Source organism: Trachurus japonicus, chromosome 6 (genome assembly GCF_045865225.1).
Source record: "Trachurus japonicus isolate A0001 chromosome 6, Traja_1.0".
NCBI classification, from domain to species: Eukaryota; Metazoa; Chordata; class Actinopteri; order Carangiformes; family Carangidae; genus Trachurus; species Trachurus japonicus.
In genome coordinates, this window is record NC_140912.1 from 12,267,219 (window position 1) to 12,286,240 (window position 19,022).

General features: G+C 44.2%; 2 protein-coding genes across 3 annotated transcripts; both read right to left on the minus strand.

Moving 5' to 3' along the window:
- Positions 1–2,497: 2,497 nt before the first annotated feature.
- Positions 2,498–6,478, minus strand: aqp9a (aquaporin 9a). Its single transcript, XM_085778851.1, has 6 exons — positions 6,246–6,478; positions 5,868–5,994; positions 4,715–4,852; positions 4,368–4,486; positions 3,367–3,584; positions 2,498–2,933 (listed from the first exon to the last, which is right to left on the minus strand). The coding sequence occupies exons 1-6, from the start codon at positions 6,351–6,353 to the stop codon at positions 2,726–2,728; spliced, it is 918 nt and encodes a 305-aa protein (XP_085634977.1). The 5' UTR covers positions 6,354–6,478; the 3' UTR covers positions 2,498–2,725.
- A 221-nt stretch (positions 6,479–6,699) lies between these two features.
- On the minus strand, positions 6,700–18,637 carry LOC146985683 (cingulin-like protein 1). 2 transcript variants are annotated; one of them, XM_085778849.1, is made up of 19 exons: positions 18,469–18,637; positions 15,868–16,867; positions 15,700–15,794; positions 14,550–14,655; positions 14,360–14,443; positions 14,116–14,264; positions 13,576–13,717; positions 13,250–13,462; positions 12,964–13,170; positions 12,761–12,865; positions 12,428–12,580; positions 11,357–11,527; positions 10,961–11,113; positions 9,577–9,666; positions 8,636–8,719; positions 7,757–7,881; positions 7,436–7,544; positions 7,159–7,322; positions 6,700–7,042 (listed from the first exon to the last, which is right to left on the minus strand). In XM_085778849.1, the coding sequence occupies exons 2-19, from the start codon at positions 16,837–16,839 to the stop codon at positions 6,964–6,966; spliced, it is 3,201 nt and encodes a 1,066-aa protein (XP_085634975.1). In that variant the 5' UTR covers positions 16,840–16,867; positions 18,469–18,637; the 3' UTR covers positions 6,700–6,963. The 2 variants fall into 2 exon arrangements, with proteins under 2 accessions (XP_085634975.1, XP_085634976.1); XM_085778850.1 differs by having other exon boundaries at positions 15,700–15,767; positions 18,469–18,599.
- Positions 18,638–19,022: the final 385 nt, after the last annotated feature.

The following is a 19,022-nucleotide window of genomic DNA, read 5'->3' on the forward strand; positions in this document are numbered from 1 at the left end:
ATAAGCGAGCACTACCTTTTGTCTCTCCTCGCTGTGACAGAGCATGATTGTGAAAAAGTGGCAGCCAGCACTCGCCCCCAAAGAGCAGCAGCTGACCCTGAACACTGCTAAACAAAAGACTGGAAACACACAAGAGGCAAAGAAATCACTGTCAAGGTCATTGTCCACTGTCAGGAACTCAGCCAGTCGTAGGAGGATTTAGTCAAGATGTACAAGATGCGGCCACTTGCTGATACACGGAGACTACACAAGTTTAAAAATTAGTGTTTTGAACCTGTGAGTTGACAAATGTGTTTTTACAAAACCCAGTTCCCCGGGGACTCCTCCTTGCTTTTGCATCAAAGAATTAAATCAGTGACATCTCCATCGTCTCACATTGTGGCTAAGGTGAGAGATAAGAGCAGAGCATCACATGCACCTGCACATGTATCATTATTGAGCTGCCACTCAGTCCATAGAAAGTGATTTTCCTCTCTGGTCAATGTACGAACTGTGTATACAACTCACTGACATGAACAATAACCTGATTGGTTCCTTCCACCATCAGGCTGGAGTCTGATGATGAACGCACACTGCAGCTCCACACTTCACCTGCCAGATACTTCTCCTTCAGTGGTGAGTATTTGGTTCTGTTGTCTGCTCTGCTGTTCAGTCAGTGACCCCTGTGACCCCGGCTCTGAAATATGGTGCACATGAAAGGTGAAGGAGGAATTTGTGTTGCCTACTTCTCTTCTACCACCACCTCTTCTCCTGGACTTCTACATGTCCTCGAAGGCATCTCAGACCCTCTTCTTTTTTAAGTTTTTTATACTGCCACAGGCAAATTCTACATGTCCCTGAAGGCATCCCAGACCCTTTTTTTGTGCCACGGCAATATAAAGTAACAAAGTATGTTTCCTCAAGTACACAAAAGAAGTTCTTGTCTAGTCCAGATGTTGTATTCTACTTCATACTTCTGTCAGTTCTGATTACTTTGTAGTTTAAAATGTATACAAAACGCATATGATGAGCCTCTAAAATATGAAGCATATATAAGCAGTATAGAAGATATAGCCTATACACAATATATAATATAAAATAAACAATACAGGATTTATCCGTGATTGAGTCATTGAATATTTTTTGTGGAGCCTGGAGAAAGTTAGCAAATTCTAGACTTGGTCTCTGATTATTTTTTATTCATATATTGGCAGGGCCGTTGTATAGGGGAGAAAGGTGATGATAATTCTAGGGGCCCAGCGACCAGTAGGGCCCACAAAAAACCCCAGTAGTCTAATCTTTGTATGACTGAATTATTCTGCATAAGACCCTGACTAATACTCATAGTAATGCTGCATTAGCATCAAAACAAAGTAGGCTAAATAAAAAATGATAATACATACGTAGTCTAAGAAAAAAGTGGAAAAGTCAGGGGCCCACTTTAGTATTCTTTAAGGGGCCCCAGAATTCCTAGCACCGGCCCTGTATATTGGTACTTTTGCTCAGGTAAAGTAACCAATTCAAAGCTGTGAGGAGTTTTCACAGACTCTCAAACTTTGTGTTCTCTCACTCTCCATCTATGAGCACATCACCACCTGACATAAAGCCAGACACCCAGATGTGACTCGGATCAACCTTGATGTGCAGGGGGACATTAACTAGAGTGATCAGCTCCTACAGGAAATATTAGTTTGGTCACGGTGCTCTGAGCTGACACTGCAGCGCGGCATCTGCAATCGCATCATCTAAACACAACCAATCCATCACTTACGTCGCCGCAATTATTGTTGAAGGTGTTCAGTCTGAGACTAATGAATGTACTTGTCTGCCACTGAGGTTTACTCAGAGGATTCATGTGGCTGTTAATGTCTTCTTTCACTTCGTCACGTAGATTATTACAGCCAACACAGCAATTGAAGGGATGCATGAGGATATACGAGGGTAATAGTGTGAATGCCGAGAGGCAAACCACATCAACAAACTCGTTCGGCTGTCAGTGATGAATGAAATGGATGATGGGAAATGAGGCCCTGAGGCTAAATTGATATTGTAGAAACTTTAATGTAGACAAAACAACATTGAGTAAAATACAAATTATAATAATGAACACGAAGGAGGATTCCTCATGGTTTGCAAAAGAAGAAAAATAATTACAAGTAACATCTAAAAAAAAAAAAAAAGGAGACTTTTTAAAGTGGATATACAGATGGTAGCAACACAACCACTGAAAAAGATAGGAGCAAACCTAAAAGGAAGCTGGCATGCATGTCGAGTGTAAAGAGCATATCCAAATGAAGTGTGATATTTACAATGCGGTATTTACAAGACGTCTGAAAAGTGAAGCAGGACTGAGATTTCCACGTGTTTATGAAACATCAAACATAAAAAAGTGAAAATGCAGAGCATAGGAGACACACAGCTTAGTATTGGTCTGGACGACAGGATCCACACCCCTTTCTCCGTGGCACTAGCTGCAGTTTTTCAGTCTAAACAGTTTCCTATGTGATTTTACTTTGTGTTTTGACCTGTGAAGGTTTTTAATGGCGCCATCACTGAGCCGGAAAAAGCTTGTCTCTGCAGAGCATAACGTCAATCAGAAGTGTAACTACAGCCTATTAATGGGTTTAGCACAGCGACAGGGGAAGCCTGTCCTTACAGATGGACGGTGTGCTGGATGTTTCTCATCTGATTGACAGTGAAAACAGATGAATCTGACCGGTCAGTCCGGGAGGTTAACGTCCCCCCCTTAACTCATGGTGATCATCTCATATTTGTCCTTCAGACTGCTGTCCTCGTCGTCCTCGTCTTCCTCCTCCTCCTCCTCCTCCTCGTGGGGCTTCTCGGGTTCGTCCTGGTGGTGGTGCAGCTCGATGAGCAGGTAGTAGATGACGGCAGCGACGACCCCTCCCACCATGGGCCCGGCCACAGGGATCCACCACCAGTAGTCTGCAGTGCTGTGGAAAAACACACCACGGATGGGAGGAGAGGAAGAGTTAAACTGAGGAGGGAGGGCAGTCGGTCCAGCAGCTGGCACACTGGTCACTGCAGGTCACTGGTGCCATCACTGGATCATTGACAGTATCTGTCCAGTGCATGTGACATTATATAACAGTATGGGACTCATCTCAGCAGCTCAGGCCTTCACCGGTTTAATTCAATAAATATCTCAGTGAATGTATGTTTTCATTTAGTAAACATCCATTTAGATGAACATTATATAATGTCGTTCAACAGCCTGATAAGATGCATATACAGTATATTTGCCTGTATTTGATTGAACTTAAGTGTATGACACCTGATAACTGTAATGATAGGAAGCTCATATTAACTAGAATCAAATGTATTAAAAACAAAATCTTAATCTGTCTCCCTGTGTTATACAGTTACCTAAAAACCTCCATCCCCCATCCTGCTACAGCCGTGAACAGTCGGGGTCCCAGGTCTCTGGCCGGGTTCAGGGGGTAGCCACAGTTCAGTCCCATGGACACGCCGATGGCCATGATGATCAGTCCGATGGCCAACGGCTCCACGCCTTTAGGAGCCCCGATGTTCCCGCCATCGATGATAGCGAGGATACACAGCACCAGCATTCCCGTCCCCACCACCTGAGGGAGCAGAGCCTCAGTCAGGTGATACGCTGCCATTTAAACTCCAAAACATCATAACAAACACTGGTAACTTCCCAAGTGTCGACTGATTTCCTATTTCATCATTATTTGAACTTTATGGCATCTTGTTTATCTCGCCTTGACTTCTTTCTCTTCATTCCTCTTCTGTGAGGAATGAGGAATCTTATTTACGTTAATGTATGTAAAGCTGTGTATATCTGAATCTACACATACTGTATAAATAAGAAAATAATGAAGCTGTGTAGTTGGTACTGATATCAGGGTTTTTGAATACATTAAAAATCACTTTGAACATTTTGTTCTATAAAACCACTGAGTCTTATCTCAGTGATTCAAATCTTTTTAATGTTTCAGGTATTTACAGACCACATTCTGTTCCTCACCTCTCAGCTCGTCTGTTACACACAGAAAAACAAAGTAATTATTAACATGAGCAGTCAGACTAATTAGCTTCCTCTCAGCTGTTCACCTGATGTCGTTTTCAACAGTTTTAATCTGGTAGACAGAGTTATTTTTGGATCAGTGCACCGACTAAACAGACTGAAAATGGTGTTAAGTATAGATCTGACCTCCCGGTGGAAGCCAGGAAATGGGTCATTAGACCCAAAACTGAGCAAAAGTGGGGGTGTTCTCAGACTAACTGGGGCAATCAATGTTGCATTAACCACATTTGCCAGACTTTGCAGCATTTTGAGGCTGAGTGGGAGCGGCAGGTCACAACAGAGGGGAGGTCATTGGGTCGCAGCGACCGGAGCTCACCTGATCGATGAAGCCGCCGAGGACTGACAGGTGTCTCGCAGGGTAGGAAGCAAAAATGTGACCTGTTGCATTGATTCCTGTCACTGACAGAATCCCACTGGTGAAGTCCATGAAAGCATCTGTGCAGAGGACAAATGTGTTGCTTTCATCCATAAATACCTCATGGTCGATGAGCATGTAGCTGAAATATTTTTACTGAGAAAGCTCAATAATGACAAGTTTCAGTTTTGAGATGGTTGGGTTGTTTTTTTTTTTGTTTTTTTTTAAAGCTAAAGCTTCTGGAGATCATTACCAACAGTTGTGGTTCAATAAGCATGAGCAGTATAAGTTACATATCACATATTCACCATAGTATAATCCAAAGACTGCAGCAGCTCCAGCAAAAGCACCAAGAAACTGAGCGATGACATAGAAAGGAAACTTCCAAATCTTCAATTTGCCCAGAATCACCATGGCCAGAGACACAGCAGGGTTCACATGGCCCCCTGGGACGGAGGACAAAGAGCAGAGTGAAAGAAGGGTGCAGTGGGTGGGGGGTGTCTGGCTTGATAGCCTCTTCATCATTAGCGAGGCTGTCACATTTACAAGGGGCAGCAGAAGGGGAGCAGCCCCCAGGGCAGTGCTGGGTTTTGTTATGTATGTTCAGCAGCACAGAGGAAGAATAATGGCCACAAATTGGAAATTCATCATAGAATTCAAAAACAAAAAAGGACCATTATTCTGCTCCTTTTTAAAAAATGAAATTGAGCTCAGATCCTCCAACGTTTTTCATGTTTTCATGTTTAAAACCATAGAATAAATCAGTTAGCATGTGGTGTGTCTTTATGAAACATAATTGGTCCTTTTGATGTGATAGTGGAGGTGGCTGCTGCTCAGAGGAGGCCAGTGGTCTGGTCTCTGTCAGAGACAGATGAACGAAGCCTATGATCAATGTGGTTTGCAGGGACATTCAGCGCCCAGGGTTATATATGACCCTGGAGAGCCCATGCTCTAACACACTGACAAATCAATGGTCAGTTCGCATTCATTGAATCTGGACGGAGAGCTGGCACGTTCCTGCTGACACCGGAGCTCTGGAGGTGGCACAAGGCTTAACAGGAAGCCATAGAGTTATATTAATACAAACTGAAAAGCTGCATGAGTAACAATGTTTGGATTGTGACACGCGCACGCAACCTGTGTCAGACTGTTTTATATGATCTGGCACAGGTTGTATCAACTAACAATTATTTCAGGGCAGCACAGCAGAGAAGCTGAATTGTGCAAACAGAAAACTGGTAACTACTACATTATTAAAACTGATGATATGTTTGACTTGTTTTGACAGGATGCCAATTTCTGCAGAGTGGGAAACTGATCTCAGTGGCATTAACAATTATTCATAAAATTGTTTTGTGCATGTATTCAGTTCAAATGCCCATATCAAACACTGCTAGGAGGGTTTTGTAGTTCATTTGAGATGAATTTACAGAGTTTCATACTGCGTTAAATCGTGTTTACCTGAGACTCCACCGGCCACGTACGCTGCCATCATCAGTCCCACGGAGAAGCCGATGTGGACGGTCAGAGGTTCACCCAGGGTGTTTCGACTGAGGACGGTCTGAGCGACTGAGCCACAGCCAAACAACTGACCAACAGGGGAGAAAGAGAGCAACAGACTTTTACTCACATCTGCTCACTTCAATATCTTTTTTTTTTAACATCTCTGAGGATCAACTTTAGTGTCGCTCGCTGCTTGTAATAATAAAGTGAAATTACCTCATGAAAAGTATCTCAGACAGAAGAGAAGCTCAGATTTAAAATCAGTCATAAATGAAATTCACTGAAACATTCAGCTGTATCAGTGTCAAAAAATTACAACAACACAGTTTTACTTACAACCAAGACAAACGTCCCCAGGAACTCTGCCAGGAACTCCTTGAGTAGTCCATGTTTGAGAGCACAATGTTGCCTCATGCTTTTCTTTTCTTGTACCGGTATTTCCATGTATCTCTGTGGATAAGGCTGTTAAATGTGCCAGACGTCCAGCTGTGTGAACCACTGGAGATGATCACAACGCTCGTGTCAACTCCCCACCTCTACCACCACTGCAGCCATTCAGCACAGACCATTGATCCATTCGTACACACACAACCGTCACATCGCACTCTCCCTGTCAATGTGTCGACACACGCAAGTTCACAGCAGAGGTGATGGACAGGTGAGTGCTGTCCTGTAAAATCTGATTTCATCTATTTATTTATGTGTTTCTGTGTGTGTGTAGTCACTGACAAACTCAGATTTACAGAAACATCATGTGGCTGGATTTATTTCAAAGGAGTATAAACAGGAGTAGAAGCATTTTAATACATTTATTCATCAGTTGCACCATATTAATTCACACAGCAATGGAATAACTTAGAAAACAACAATATTTAGCATCAATAAGTCATGAGTTTGTCATGTTGTAAAACATCAGTTTGTCTTATATTGTAGTTACACATATTGCCACAAGAGGTCAGCCTTGGCAGGAAGCCAGGCTGCTCACAACTGGTAAAATTATAAAACCACACCTGAGTTGTTAATGTGTAAAACCAATAAAGCGCTGGTTCCTCGGTCAGTCGGAGCCAAAGTCGTCCACGTCGTTCACATCATCCTCCACGACTTTAATGAGAGGAGGAGATTTCTTCCTGCGCCTGTCAGTGATAAAATAATAAAATCGCTGGAGTTAAACGACATAATTTAATGGAACACAATCGGACATCGTTTAATCAGACACATTAAAAGTTGATGGCAGAAGGCGAGTGGTCACCTCATCTCAGTCCGCAGCGTGCTCATCTGGCCGTGAAGCTGCTCGTTGGCCTCGATCTGTTCATCCAGTTCCCTCTGCAGCCTCTTCTTAGTGTGCTCCAGGCGCTCGATCTCCTCCTCCGCCTCGTCCATCTGCCTCTTCGCCGTCTTCAGCCTCTGAGTCAGCTGCAGAGTTCACAAAAAGTGACACATTGAATCACGAGCCGAGCCCTCCGAGCCGCCGCCGCTCCTGGCCACTCGACTTTGTTCCTTTTTCGATCAACGAACGGTGCGTCTACCTGGTCTCTCTCGTTCTGCAGGTTGATGTGCTCCTCATCCGCCTGCATCTTCAGCTCCTTGACTTTGCGCTCCAGCTTGCGGTTCGCTTGTTGCAGGCTGTTGTTGTCCCTGAGGGCAAAAGCACCAAGAGATCACATCGCTGCTTCCTGTAACTCAACACCTTCTCAGTGTGTTCAGGCCACAGATACTCTCACTCTTACAACCACGGGGGGAAAGTGATATGAGTGGGTTCACTGCTCCACAGCTACCACCAAGTATCTGATGGAGCTATGAACCAGAGTTCAGTGAATAGCTGATATCAATGTGCACAACATGCTCACCGTTCTTCTCCTTGTAACCGATCCTCCAGTTCCTGGACGCGGCCGTTGAGTTTGGAGACCAGTGAGTCCTGGTTGGTCCTCTGTGATCCCTCCAGATGATTCACTCTGCTCTTCAGGTCTTTATTCTGGCAGAGGAAATCCAACAGTCATACAAAATCTGAAGGTAGCCTGAAGTTTAAGAATTTTCCAAACGATCAGCTTTGCAGATTTGCATTTTATGAGGATGGAAATGAATTCAACACATTTGTTTGATTCACACAATGCTTTTTGGTGAGTAAAACTGAAACTAAAATGAAATAAAGTTCACAATAAAGCTGCACAGATCGCCACTAACATGTTCATGGCAGCAGCATACTGATGCTGGATTTGGATTATCTGTGCAGTTAAATGTCGCACAGGTTTGATGTAAGGTTTAGATTTTGCTGAGGTACGTGCTGTTACTGTGGAAGACAGTGATGGCCTTACGTACCTGGAATGCTAACCCCCTTAATAAACTGATTTCTAGTGAGCTTGATTAAATAATCAATCATAAAAACAAAGTTCTACTTTCAGCCACATCTCATTGTCTACATCAGATGAGATTTTTTTTTAAATAGATATTTCAGTTTTCATCACGATCCAAGAATCACAGATTTATCTGTCAGACTCATATTTTTAATAGGTGTTGTAAAATGTGAAGATGAAAGAAGATGTGCTCTGAGCCCAATGTGCTGTTATAATAATTAGATTAAGAGAATACATTTCAAAGATTTAAAAAACATATATGCACCTATATAATGTCCATGTAAAAGAGGTATAAAAAAAATTGGCAACAGGTGGTCAGACATGATATGGAGATCATAACTCTGCTGACAGCGTGAGGAGGTCAAAGGTCACTACCTGTCTCTCCAAACTCATCTTGTCGCACTCCAGGTCCTGTCTGACCGCTCTCTCCTGCATCAGGTCGTTCCTCATCTGATCCATCTGTCTCACACACACACACACACACACACACACACACACACACACACACACACACACACACACACACACACACACACACACACACACACACACACACACACACACACACACACACACACAAAAAGAGTTTCAGCATAATGTAAATGCTGAATGTGGGTCAACAAGGGCAGGGCATGTGTATATGCACTCACATCTATTAAAAATAAAACTCTGTCACATGTTATTAAAGGGTAGGATATGCTGACAGGTTCGATGTAAAGTTTTCCTGCTTAATTCCTTAACCCAGAGGAAATGCCGTCTGCTGTGGCCACATCAGACCTACAGGCTCTCTCCTCTCTAATAACATCCAGAGGCCCAGGGAAGGGAGTGTGAATAGCTGCTCACAATAGTTAGCTGTTTTTTTGTCTTTGCTCCGCTCCCAAAACAGTGTTTTGTGTCAATTAGTCTGCACCACTTTTCTCCCATGAATGGTGGCCTACTTTGCAGACACACAGAGGAAGTGAGGCTTTTATGACGGGATCAGACGCAGCAACGTATACGAAGTCTGAGGGGTTCAGTCATATTTCAGGGCAGTTACAAAGTGAGCGCTGAGAAAGAAAAACAAGACTTTGTTTAACGAGCGGGTCTGAAACACACCAACCTGCAGCAGCTTTCAGTGTCTGAGGGGAAATGTGAGCACTCAGCCCTACATCTGTTCATGATAAAAACAGATCTTTGGCTGGGCGTTCAAACTGGAGACTGGGTATAATTCTATCACTTTCAGGGACAATTTATGGGTGTTAGCTAATAGAAAAATGTGAGATGTAAGTAGATAAAAAAAGAAAAGAAAAGAAACGGCAGAGAGGGGGTAAACCTGCCTGCTCTTTGGTTTTGTCTAATCTCTCCATCATGCGGTCGGCGCTGCTGCGCTCGTCGTGCAGATCTTCTTCCAGGTGACTGATCCGCCCCTGAGAGGAGAGGAAGACATGAAAAATGCGTCTGACAGTCATCGAGTCCATTTTATATGACATGATGCAACAATGTTTATCAGAGCAGTGAACGTGATGGATCTTCCCCCAGAGGCCGTGGTTACAGAACTGACTCCGAGGAAAAAGGGGTTGTTGGGTAATAATACCACATGAGGAGGCTGCTGGGAAAAAACACACTGAGACGCTGATCATCACATTTGGTAAAAACTATAATCATAAATCCAGAGTGGATTAGATGTGAGTGTCTGACAGTGAGAGTGGGGGTGGGGTGAGGGTGGGTGGGTGGGTGAGGGGGTGAGAGGAGATTCCTGACAACACCCAGACAGGTCTGATAACTTTTGACAGTAAACATGAGCTTCCTCGGCCGACGCGCGCTGTCAGCAGTGAGCACACACTGGTGTCACCGCTGTAATGTTTTGTCATCAGCAAGACAAACAGTGAGCTGAGATGTTGTTGCCATGACTCCTCGCAGCACCCTCATATTTCACAGGAACAAGTGTGTGTGTGTGCAAATACTGGCACCTGAACAGATAAACACTTTCAGAGCATGTGATGAAGTGAAATATGCTCGAGTGTGAGCTCCATTAAGAGCCAGTGCAGTGTTGATTTTACTAGATGCCAATGGGCATTACTGCTGGATTTTTAATTTTTAACTTCAACTTAAGGTTTAGAGTTATATAATAATAATAATAATAATAATAATAATAATAATAATAATAATAGTTTTATTTATTGTTTTATTATAGGAAATGTTATAATTGTTGGTAAAACTCTGAACCCGTAAATAAATTGCCATTTAAGAATCAAAATAAAAGATTGCACAGTTGCTGTATTTGAGTATATTGAAATATTTTTCGGTTACACTTTATAATAAGTACAGACTATTAAGCATTCAATACTGAATTCATCATGTATAACACATGAATACTCATTAGTATGTAGTTTATAAACACAGTTAAAAATGTTTTACTCATCATTGATAAGCACTAACTGTATTTATAAACTAGATACTAATGAGTATTCATGAGTTATAAATGAAGAATTCAGTATTTATTAATGCTTAACTAATGCTTAATAGTGTGTACTTATTATAAAGTGTTACCTATTATACTCGTGTTTTTTGAAGTAATAATTCCCTCCTGTCTATGTTACTGCACGTTTCATACATTTTAAACTGTGACAGAGTTTCCCTTTCATTTGGATGCATGTTTTTCTTGTGACTGCGACTCTTCACTCGGCCGGTTTCCTGAGTGGGAGTTCTCCAGACGTTTACCTCCATGAGTTTGACCTGCCGCTCTCTGTCCTCCGCCGTGGCTGCGTTCCTCTCCTCCAGCTCCTCCGCCCTCTGCTCCAGCTGCTGGCCCCTCAGCTGGGCCTCCTGCTGCTCCCTGCGACAGCGCTGCAGATCCTCCTGCAGAGGAAGGAGCTGGATACAGAACACACCACTGAGTAAACACACGCTGTAAGATAAGGTGCTGTGCCGAGGTTCGGCATTGGGCAGTGATCAATCAGACGTTATACAGAAAAGTTACAACATCTGAGTCCTGCTATACAACAAAGACACATAACTCCTCTTTTTCCCCTTGCTGCTGACTTAGTATCAGTCACTGAGACAACTGAACACAGAAACCAATGAATCAGAGACACAGAGAGACAATGAGCACCACACCTCTTCCTGTAGTTTTTTGGCTGCCTGTCGGGATTTCTCCAGCTCTGCTCCCTTTTCCTGCAGCTGTCGACGCAGCTCAGCCAACTCCCTCTGACTCTTTTCTCTGGCCTCGTCGACCTGGTTCTGAAGCACATCTGTAGACGCCTCGCACTCCTCCATGATGCTATTCATCTGAGCGGACGGATAAACAGAGCTTGTGCAAGTGAGATAAGTGGACCGCTTTGTGTGCGTGAACATGAGAGATGAAAGAAACTATGCGAGCACAAGAGCTATCAGCTGTTTCAGCTGATCTCATGTCATAGTCTACTTGCCAAAAATGAGTACCCGGAAATGTTGAGTACCCCAATGTTTTATGTTAGAAATATATAGTATGGGTCTCCAGTATTCAGAAACTGCCGGATGCTAACTTATATATATTGGGCAATTAGCACAATTGACATAATTAGCATAAATTACCATAGTTTCCTATATAGGCAATATTTCAGCAAAATTGACTTGGCTGATCTGGGCAATATTGGAGTGGTTTTAGGGGTTATTGATGATGCTGAATCCATTTCTGACATTTTCAAATTTCAAAATGGCTGTCTAAACCGGAAGGGACCAGATTGAAATCCATCAAAATCGGCCCACTGGCGGTTTAAATCTGGTCACTACCGGTTTAGACAGCCATTTTGAATTTTGAAAATGTCAGAAATGGATTCAGCATCATCAATAACCCCTAAAACCACTCCAATATTGCCCAGATCAGCCAAGTCAATTTTGCGGAAATATTGCCCATATAGGAAACTATGGTAATTTATGCTAATTATGTCAATTGTGCTAATTGCCCAATATATATAAGTTAGCATCCGGCAGTTTCTGAATACTGGGGACCCATACTATATATTTCTAACATAAAACTTTGGGGTACTCAACATTTCCGGGTTCACAATGGGGCCCTATGGGCTGGCAAGTAGACTATCACCGCGAGGTTAAGGCAACAGATTTCTAGATCTCATTCGGTTCCAAAAAAATGTTGAATTTTTCCTCTGGGCCTAATAAAAAATAAAAAAGTCAAGATCCACCTCTCACCTTCCTCTGCAGCTGCTCCACAGCCCGGTCCTGCAGCCTCCTCTCGTCCTCCAGTTCGGTTTTTGTCCTCCACAGCTCCTCTACTTGTTTCCTCTCCTCCTTCAGCTTCTCCTTCAGGTCCCGGTGCTCATGGTTGAGTTTGGTCAACTTACCCTGTCAAAAGACAAGACAACAGCTTCCAATCATTGCTAAAAAACAAAACATAACGATATCAGCCGTGACATTAATGCAACTCCAGCTGTTTCTTGTCTCTTTAATCCTTCTTTCAGACAGGAAACATCAGTAGGTCACTCCCACGCCCCCCTCTGAGACCAACGGTGACCCGGTCTTTACCTGCACGTCCTCCAAGCGCGTGAGAAGCGACTGGTTCGACTGACACATTTCCTCCTCATTCCTCCTCACATCCTTAAGCATTTCCTCGACCTGCTGCTTTTCCCTCTGAGGAACGGGACAAAAAAAACCCCAGATATGTTTATTAAACCTCATTAATTAAAAACACACACCAAAAAAATGACATAACCTCAAAATCTCTCCACCTCCAGCTGCTTGGCTCTCTGCTCCAGCAGCCTCTCTGTGGTTTTAGCCTCCTTCATAGCCTGGTGCAGCTGATCCACTTTCTTGTTGAGCTCCTGCACCTTCGCTCTCAGCTGATCTCTGTCCTGGCTCAGCTCCCTCAGCTGCACCTTAGTGGCACCTTTCTCCCCCTCGGCCTCCACCCTCTCCTGACAAAGCAGAGAGTTATTCTGAAAGACAGGTTGGAGTCATAAACGACCATTTGGGAAATAAATATAAACCTAAAGGCGTCGATCTCAGTGCTGTTACCTCTTTAGCCAGCTCTAAATCTCTGAGCAGCTTCTCCACATCCTGTTCATATTCCTCCCTCAGAGCAGCTATGTATTTGTCGTGCGTCTCCACCTCCTCTTTGAGCGCCCCCTTCAGGGCGTTGAGCTCCCTCTCCCGCCGGCGCAGCACCTCCTCCTGCTCCTCCTTCACCTGCTGCACCTCCTGGAAGTCCAAACTCAGCTGCGCCATATCCTGACAGACATCCATCACAAGACACAGGAGTCACTACCCGGAGCGGTGAAGATGCTTTACAGCTGCTGACGGACGATTTGGCACGTGTAGTTTCTACACCTGCTTTCATTTACCTTCAGAAGAACTTCTTTCTCTGTGTTGATCACCTCGGCCCTCTTGGCTTGATCCAGCTCATCGTGCATCTCGGAGAGCTGCTGCTGAAGATCTTTCATCTCCGTCCTGGATCTTTCTCTCTCTGCCTTCATCTTACTCAATCTGACAACGTACAGAAGAGACCCACATATTTCAGTTCCATGCTTTACGTCGAGGATAGAAACCTGCTTTAAAGTTTCAGAGCGCCGCTGGACAGGACTAGATATCTGCTCACTTAATCCAAATGGTATTTGACTCTGCTCTCGCTCTAATGACCTTCCTCAGATCACACATTACAGTCCACTTGAATGACCTAAGAGTATGAGCAGCAGCTTTGTGAAAGAAAACGCGGCACTGAGCTAAAGTAAGTCCTGCATTTCTTAACAGTTTCATTCGCTATCCATGGAAACCATAAACTACTGGCACTAGAGTGAGTGAATTCTCAATTATACCCTCCATTCAGCTGATGTGAGAACTTTTACTTTGCTTTGAAACTTTTCTGAATGAGGCCGAATCCTTACTCCAGTTTGGTGGACTGAAGTCTTGCCTCAAGCTCGGCCAGTCGGTCCCTGAGTTGACTGAGCTCCGTCTGACTTTTGGTCAACTCCTCCTGAAGTTTCTTCTTCTCCGTCCTGGCCTTCTCACAGGCCTTGGCGAGGGTCTTTTCATTCTGCGCAACACAATAGCACAACGGTACATCATCAGGCACAGGAACAGGAAGTGAGTGGTTAAGAGGTGACTCAGCAGGATGGGGTCGTACTGCACCTTCAGCTCCGTTTCCAGTCTTTGCTTCAACACGGACACGTCATTTTCCAGCGCTGCCTGTTTCTCCTGCAACTGTTTCACATCCTTTAGGAAAAGAGATAGTAGCCTATCACTGGGAGTTTCAGACAAAGAAATCAAACCGTGCTGTGCAACTATCAAAACCCGGCAAACAGCTCATCCCGACACTCACTTTCTCCTCCTCCTCCACATTCTCCGCAGTCCTCCATTTGAGCTTGTTGATCCTTTCAAGCAGCAGGTTGACTTTCCTCTGAGTGGTGGAGTCGTCGTCAGTCGTCCTGAGAGGCAAGAAAAACATTTCACAAACACACTGACAGGCTGTAATGATGAAATGCTACCACTGCCAGCTCAACAAATACGCGGCGCTGCCCTGCTTCGGCACATATTTGAAAATAGGCAGTGATGGATCTTGAAAACCCTCCATGTGAATAGGTTATTTATCAGTGGAAACAAGTTCATGCTCTGCATTCCTGACTTCTGTGTGTATGAGGACACACAGCTGGATCAGCAAACCCCTTATCTCACTGTACGATACGCCACTGAACCCTCGGCTCAAACAAGTGGAAATGTAAGCTCATTTATTAAGTTGTTTCAAACCAATAGTTTCATGTTTCATAATCTTAAATTCCTTCTTGCCAAGAGTTAGATGAGGTGCTCACATATTTATGTGCTGAATAATTAGCCAGCGCTAGCATAGCAGCAAGTTAGCTTAGCCTAGCATAAAGAAAACAGCAAGCTTAGATCTGTCCAATAATAACACAATCTGCCTACAAGCACCTCTACAGTGAACTAGTTCAGTTGTTTGACTGTCTGCACCCGACAAAGATTAGTCCAGAACCTAACTGTTTGTAAAACCACATGTTTACTTCATTTTATGCACATTTTTAGCAGTTTTATCATTAATCATTACTGGTTAGATTGACTTTGCAAAGTTGTTGGATGATGATGTTTCACCATTTTGAGTTTTTTTGAAAATTTAAATCCATTTTTTAATCTATTTTTGCTTTGCCTTATGTGAAGCAATGTAAGCCTACATTTAAATGGCGCAAAACCAATATAGTTGCTTTGCCCTCACAAAGACAGGATAAGATAAAATAAAATAAGATAAACTACACTAAACTAGTCTAAGACAAAATGAGCAGAGCTGCTAAGCTAAGCTACCGTAAATTAAACCAAGCTAAGCAGCGGCTGGTTGTAGCTTCACATTTACCGTATATAAAAGTGGTGTCCATCTAACTGTCAAGCAAGAAAGCAAACCAGAATTATTTCCAAACATGTTGAACTAGCTCTTACAGTGAAGCTGCTACCAGAGGAGGACTTACCCATCCTTGAGGTAAGTGAACAGTATCTGTTTGGCTGTGTCGTCTGTTGGATCTACTGAGAGCTCTTGCTGTCCTTTCAGAAGATCAGGAGTGACCTGGTCAGAAAACATACTGCAAATAAATTCAATCTTTAAAAGGACAACTGTGCTCTGAAGAAAACCTCATTACCTGTGTATCTCTCTCATCAGACTCACTGGTCTGCTCACTACACGATCTGGAAACAGAGGGTCTCTCTGTGCGGTGAAGCAGACTTGCAGCATGTGGAGGTAGCGTCTCTTTGCCGTGATTGAGCAGTGAACCGGACTTGGTCTCTGCCCTTTTATTTGCTGAAGAGGGTTCTCCGCCGAGGAGTCGAGCCCTGGCTGACCCCGGAGGATACATCCCACCTGGGGTCTCCCCCCTGGCGGCCTTCAGAGACGAGGCCCTGCTGGAGGAAGGGGAGGGCGAGGAGGAGTCTGAGGTCCGACTGCTGTCCGCGCTGCGTGACCTCCGACACTGGTCTGGGTCCAGCCTGTTCCTCGGGCCTCCCCTTCCCCTGCGCTGGCTGCTGTTGAACTGGCTTATCAGCTTCCCCACAGATAAGATGGAGTCGGTGTCCACTAGGTTGGGGGGTCTGGCGGGGATGTGTCCCCCTGAAGGAGGCGCCTTGTTATGGGTCACCTCGACCTGGTCTCCCTCTGCGCCCTCAGCAGGCAGAGGGATCCTGGGTCTGGTCATGGCAGCGGTCTGCGTCGTCTCAACAAGAAGTCCGGTTTGAGCGCCTGCAGCTGTCTGTGAAGGGACGACTAGGTTCAGGTTATTACTCTGAGGGTCGTAAGGTCTCAGAATCTCTGGATGTTTCTGATAATGAAGCCCGGAGGAGGCCGCACTGCTCTGTGACTCAGCTGGAGAGTGTCTTTCATCCACAGACCTCCTCACCATACCAGGGTTGTATCCGGCCTGGTGAGTAATAACAGAGACGTCCCTGTGACTCTCCTGACCAGAACTGTTCAGCACCACATATGGTTGACCTTTGAACCCCTGAACCTGCACCCTCACTCCAAACAGGCTCTCCTGGCTCTCTGCTTGGCTGTGCTGCTGCTGCATGTAGCTCCTCTGTATCCTGACGTCCGGAGAGCCGTTCAGCCTGTGAGACTCCATCCTGACTCCACTAGATTAAACAGATGACCTGACAAAAAAAGCACAAAAAAAAAAACAGACAGGTAAGTTAAAATCCTGCGTGGGAAGGTGAACTGAAAAGCGACGCATCAGGTCGGTGGAGCTGAGGCCGATGTTTACAAAATATTGGAGCAGGGTTAGTGCCACACAAGTGACACACAATGACAGACATCCAGGGAAGCTCCTCGCTCGCACAGCTGCACTCATCCAACATGAGACACTGACAACAGCGTGATATTGCTGTGCAATGGAAACAGCTCCTTCTGTGTCCTAATCACACTGTACTATTGTGCAGCTGGAGGTGAGCCGTCTGTATGACGACTGCCACTGGCCCGGGCCTCCGAGCCGTCGTCACCCACTTCACGGTATGACACATCAGGATAATGTTTGTCAACAAACATGTTACTGTGGGGCTGACGCACCAGAACACAAGAGGTGTTGTGCTGCGGACAAAACGGTATCTTCTCAAGAGCGCCGTCCTGAGTGTGGATACTTTAAATACCACTACAGACAGCAGTTCATGCAGCGTTCACAAAGATCAGACAGAAAACCACTGGTGCCACTCTCTAACTAAGTATCCTTCATAAAAGGGTTATAAGCTTTGGTTTTATAAATGATTATTATTAAGTTCACTCAACTTTCCTTGGGACATTTAATGACTTTATTAGTTTAAGTATTAATAGTTGACATGTAACAAAGGTCCCCAGACCAGAATACAATAAACTCCAACCTGGGATAATGTGATTATACAATCTGCAACTTAAACCCTGACGCCACAATGACAACTTTAATTCTTGTTTTGAGGCTGTATTTTTTTAGAGACTTAACTGGATCAGTTGTGAGTCATTCATAAGAATAATGTAAGGTTTGGTCTGTCTTCTCCATTGTGACACTTCATTTGCTCTTGAAGTAGAGACTCCACTCAAATGGACCGTTTGGACACACAATTAAACCTACTCAGCACTAACTAACATCATGTCACAACATTTATTTATGAATTTTGACTTAACTGTCAGTTTAAGAAGATCTTTGTAAATTTAAGAGTTACACATTTAAAAGAGACAAAAAATTAAGTGCATGCAAGACGGTTTTATACAACCTGGCAACCCTCCGGATTTCCTTATTGACTGTTAGGCTATCTGAAACAAATGATTAGCCTATTATTAACCATTAGGCCTAATAACGCCATTATTATTATTTTTTCTTTAATAGCTACCTCCTGTATACGAGTGATTTATCATCAAATATTTACTTATGGGCTGTCTACAAGTCTGTTTGCTGTCTGATCTGCGTTTATCCGGTTTTAGGCTACTTGATGAAGTTCACTTGGCTTGACTTTGTTACATAAACACCAATAGACCAGTGAAATACACAACCACGTTGAACTGAAGCGCTTCAACGATAGAGTGTGATAGCTACAGAAACTTCCCCAGGAGAAACGGATCAAGTGAAACTAGCAGGATAGATATTCACCATGATCCTAAACTCACCGCGGAGCACAGCGCACACACCACACACCACACACCACACGTCGCCGCGGGATCAATAACGAGACTCTTTCTTGGCGCAAACACGTTTTTAACAAAGAGATCGATCTGAGGTGAAACTTACTGCTGTGTCCAGGCTGAGCGCTGCGTCCTCCTCCTCCTCCTGTCTCCGCTCACACTGTCCTGTCCTCCTCCTCCTCCTTCTCCTCCTCCTCCTGCTGCTCCTCGTCCCGCTCGGAGAGGCGTTCACTGTCCGCTCCGTGTCAGACATTCAGCCCATAAGACTGAGAGCTGAACCTCATAGGGCTCACGTGATTTTGTAGGAATGACGAGGATAAATGAACCATCCATATCACTGTAGTAGCCTATGAGAGTTTGAGGAGACTCTTGCATGTTTGTTTTCTAGGTGTCTACTAAAAACATGGGGCAGAGCTGTCATCATATGTCATCATATTGGTCTGTATTCAGATGCTGTTATTCTCAGTATCAGAACTGCTGGACACAAGTCACTGATAAATGAAGTGTCACATCACGCTTGTGTGAACTGAATAAGATTGAACCTACTGAAATGGCTGTGCTGTTTCAGTATGATGCTCTCTGTTCATGTCTTATAAACTCAGATTTAAAGGCTTCAGCAGATTTCAATCTGTGCAGTGAAGGCAAAACATCACAGTCATT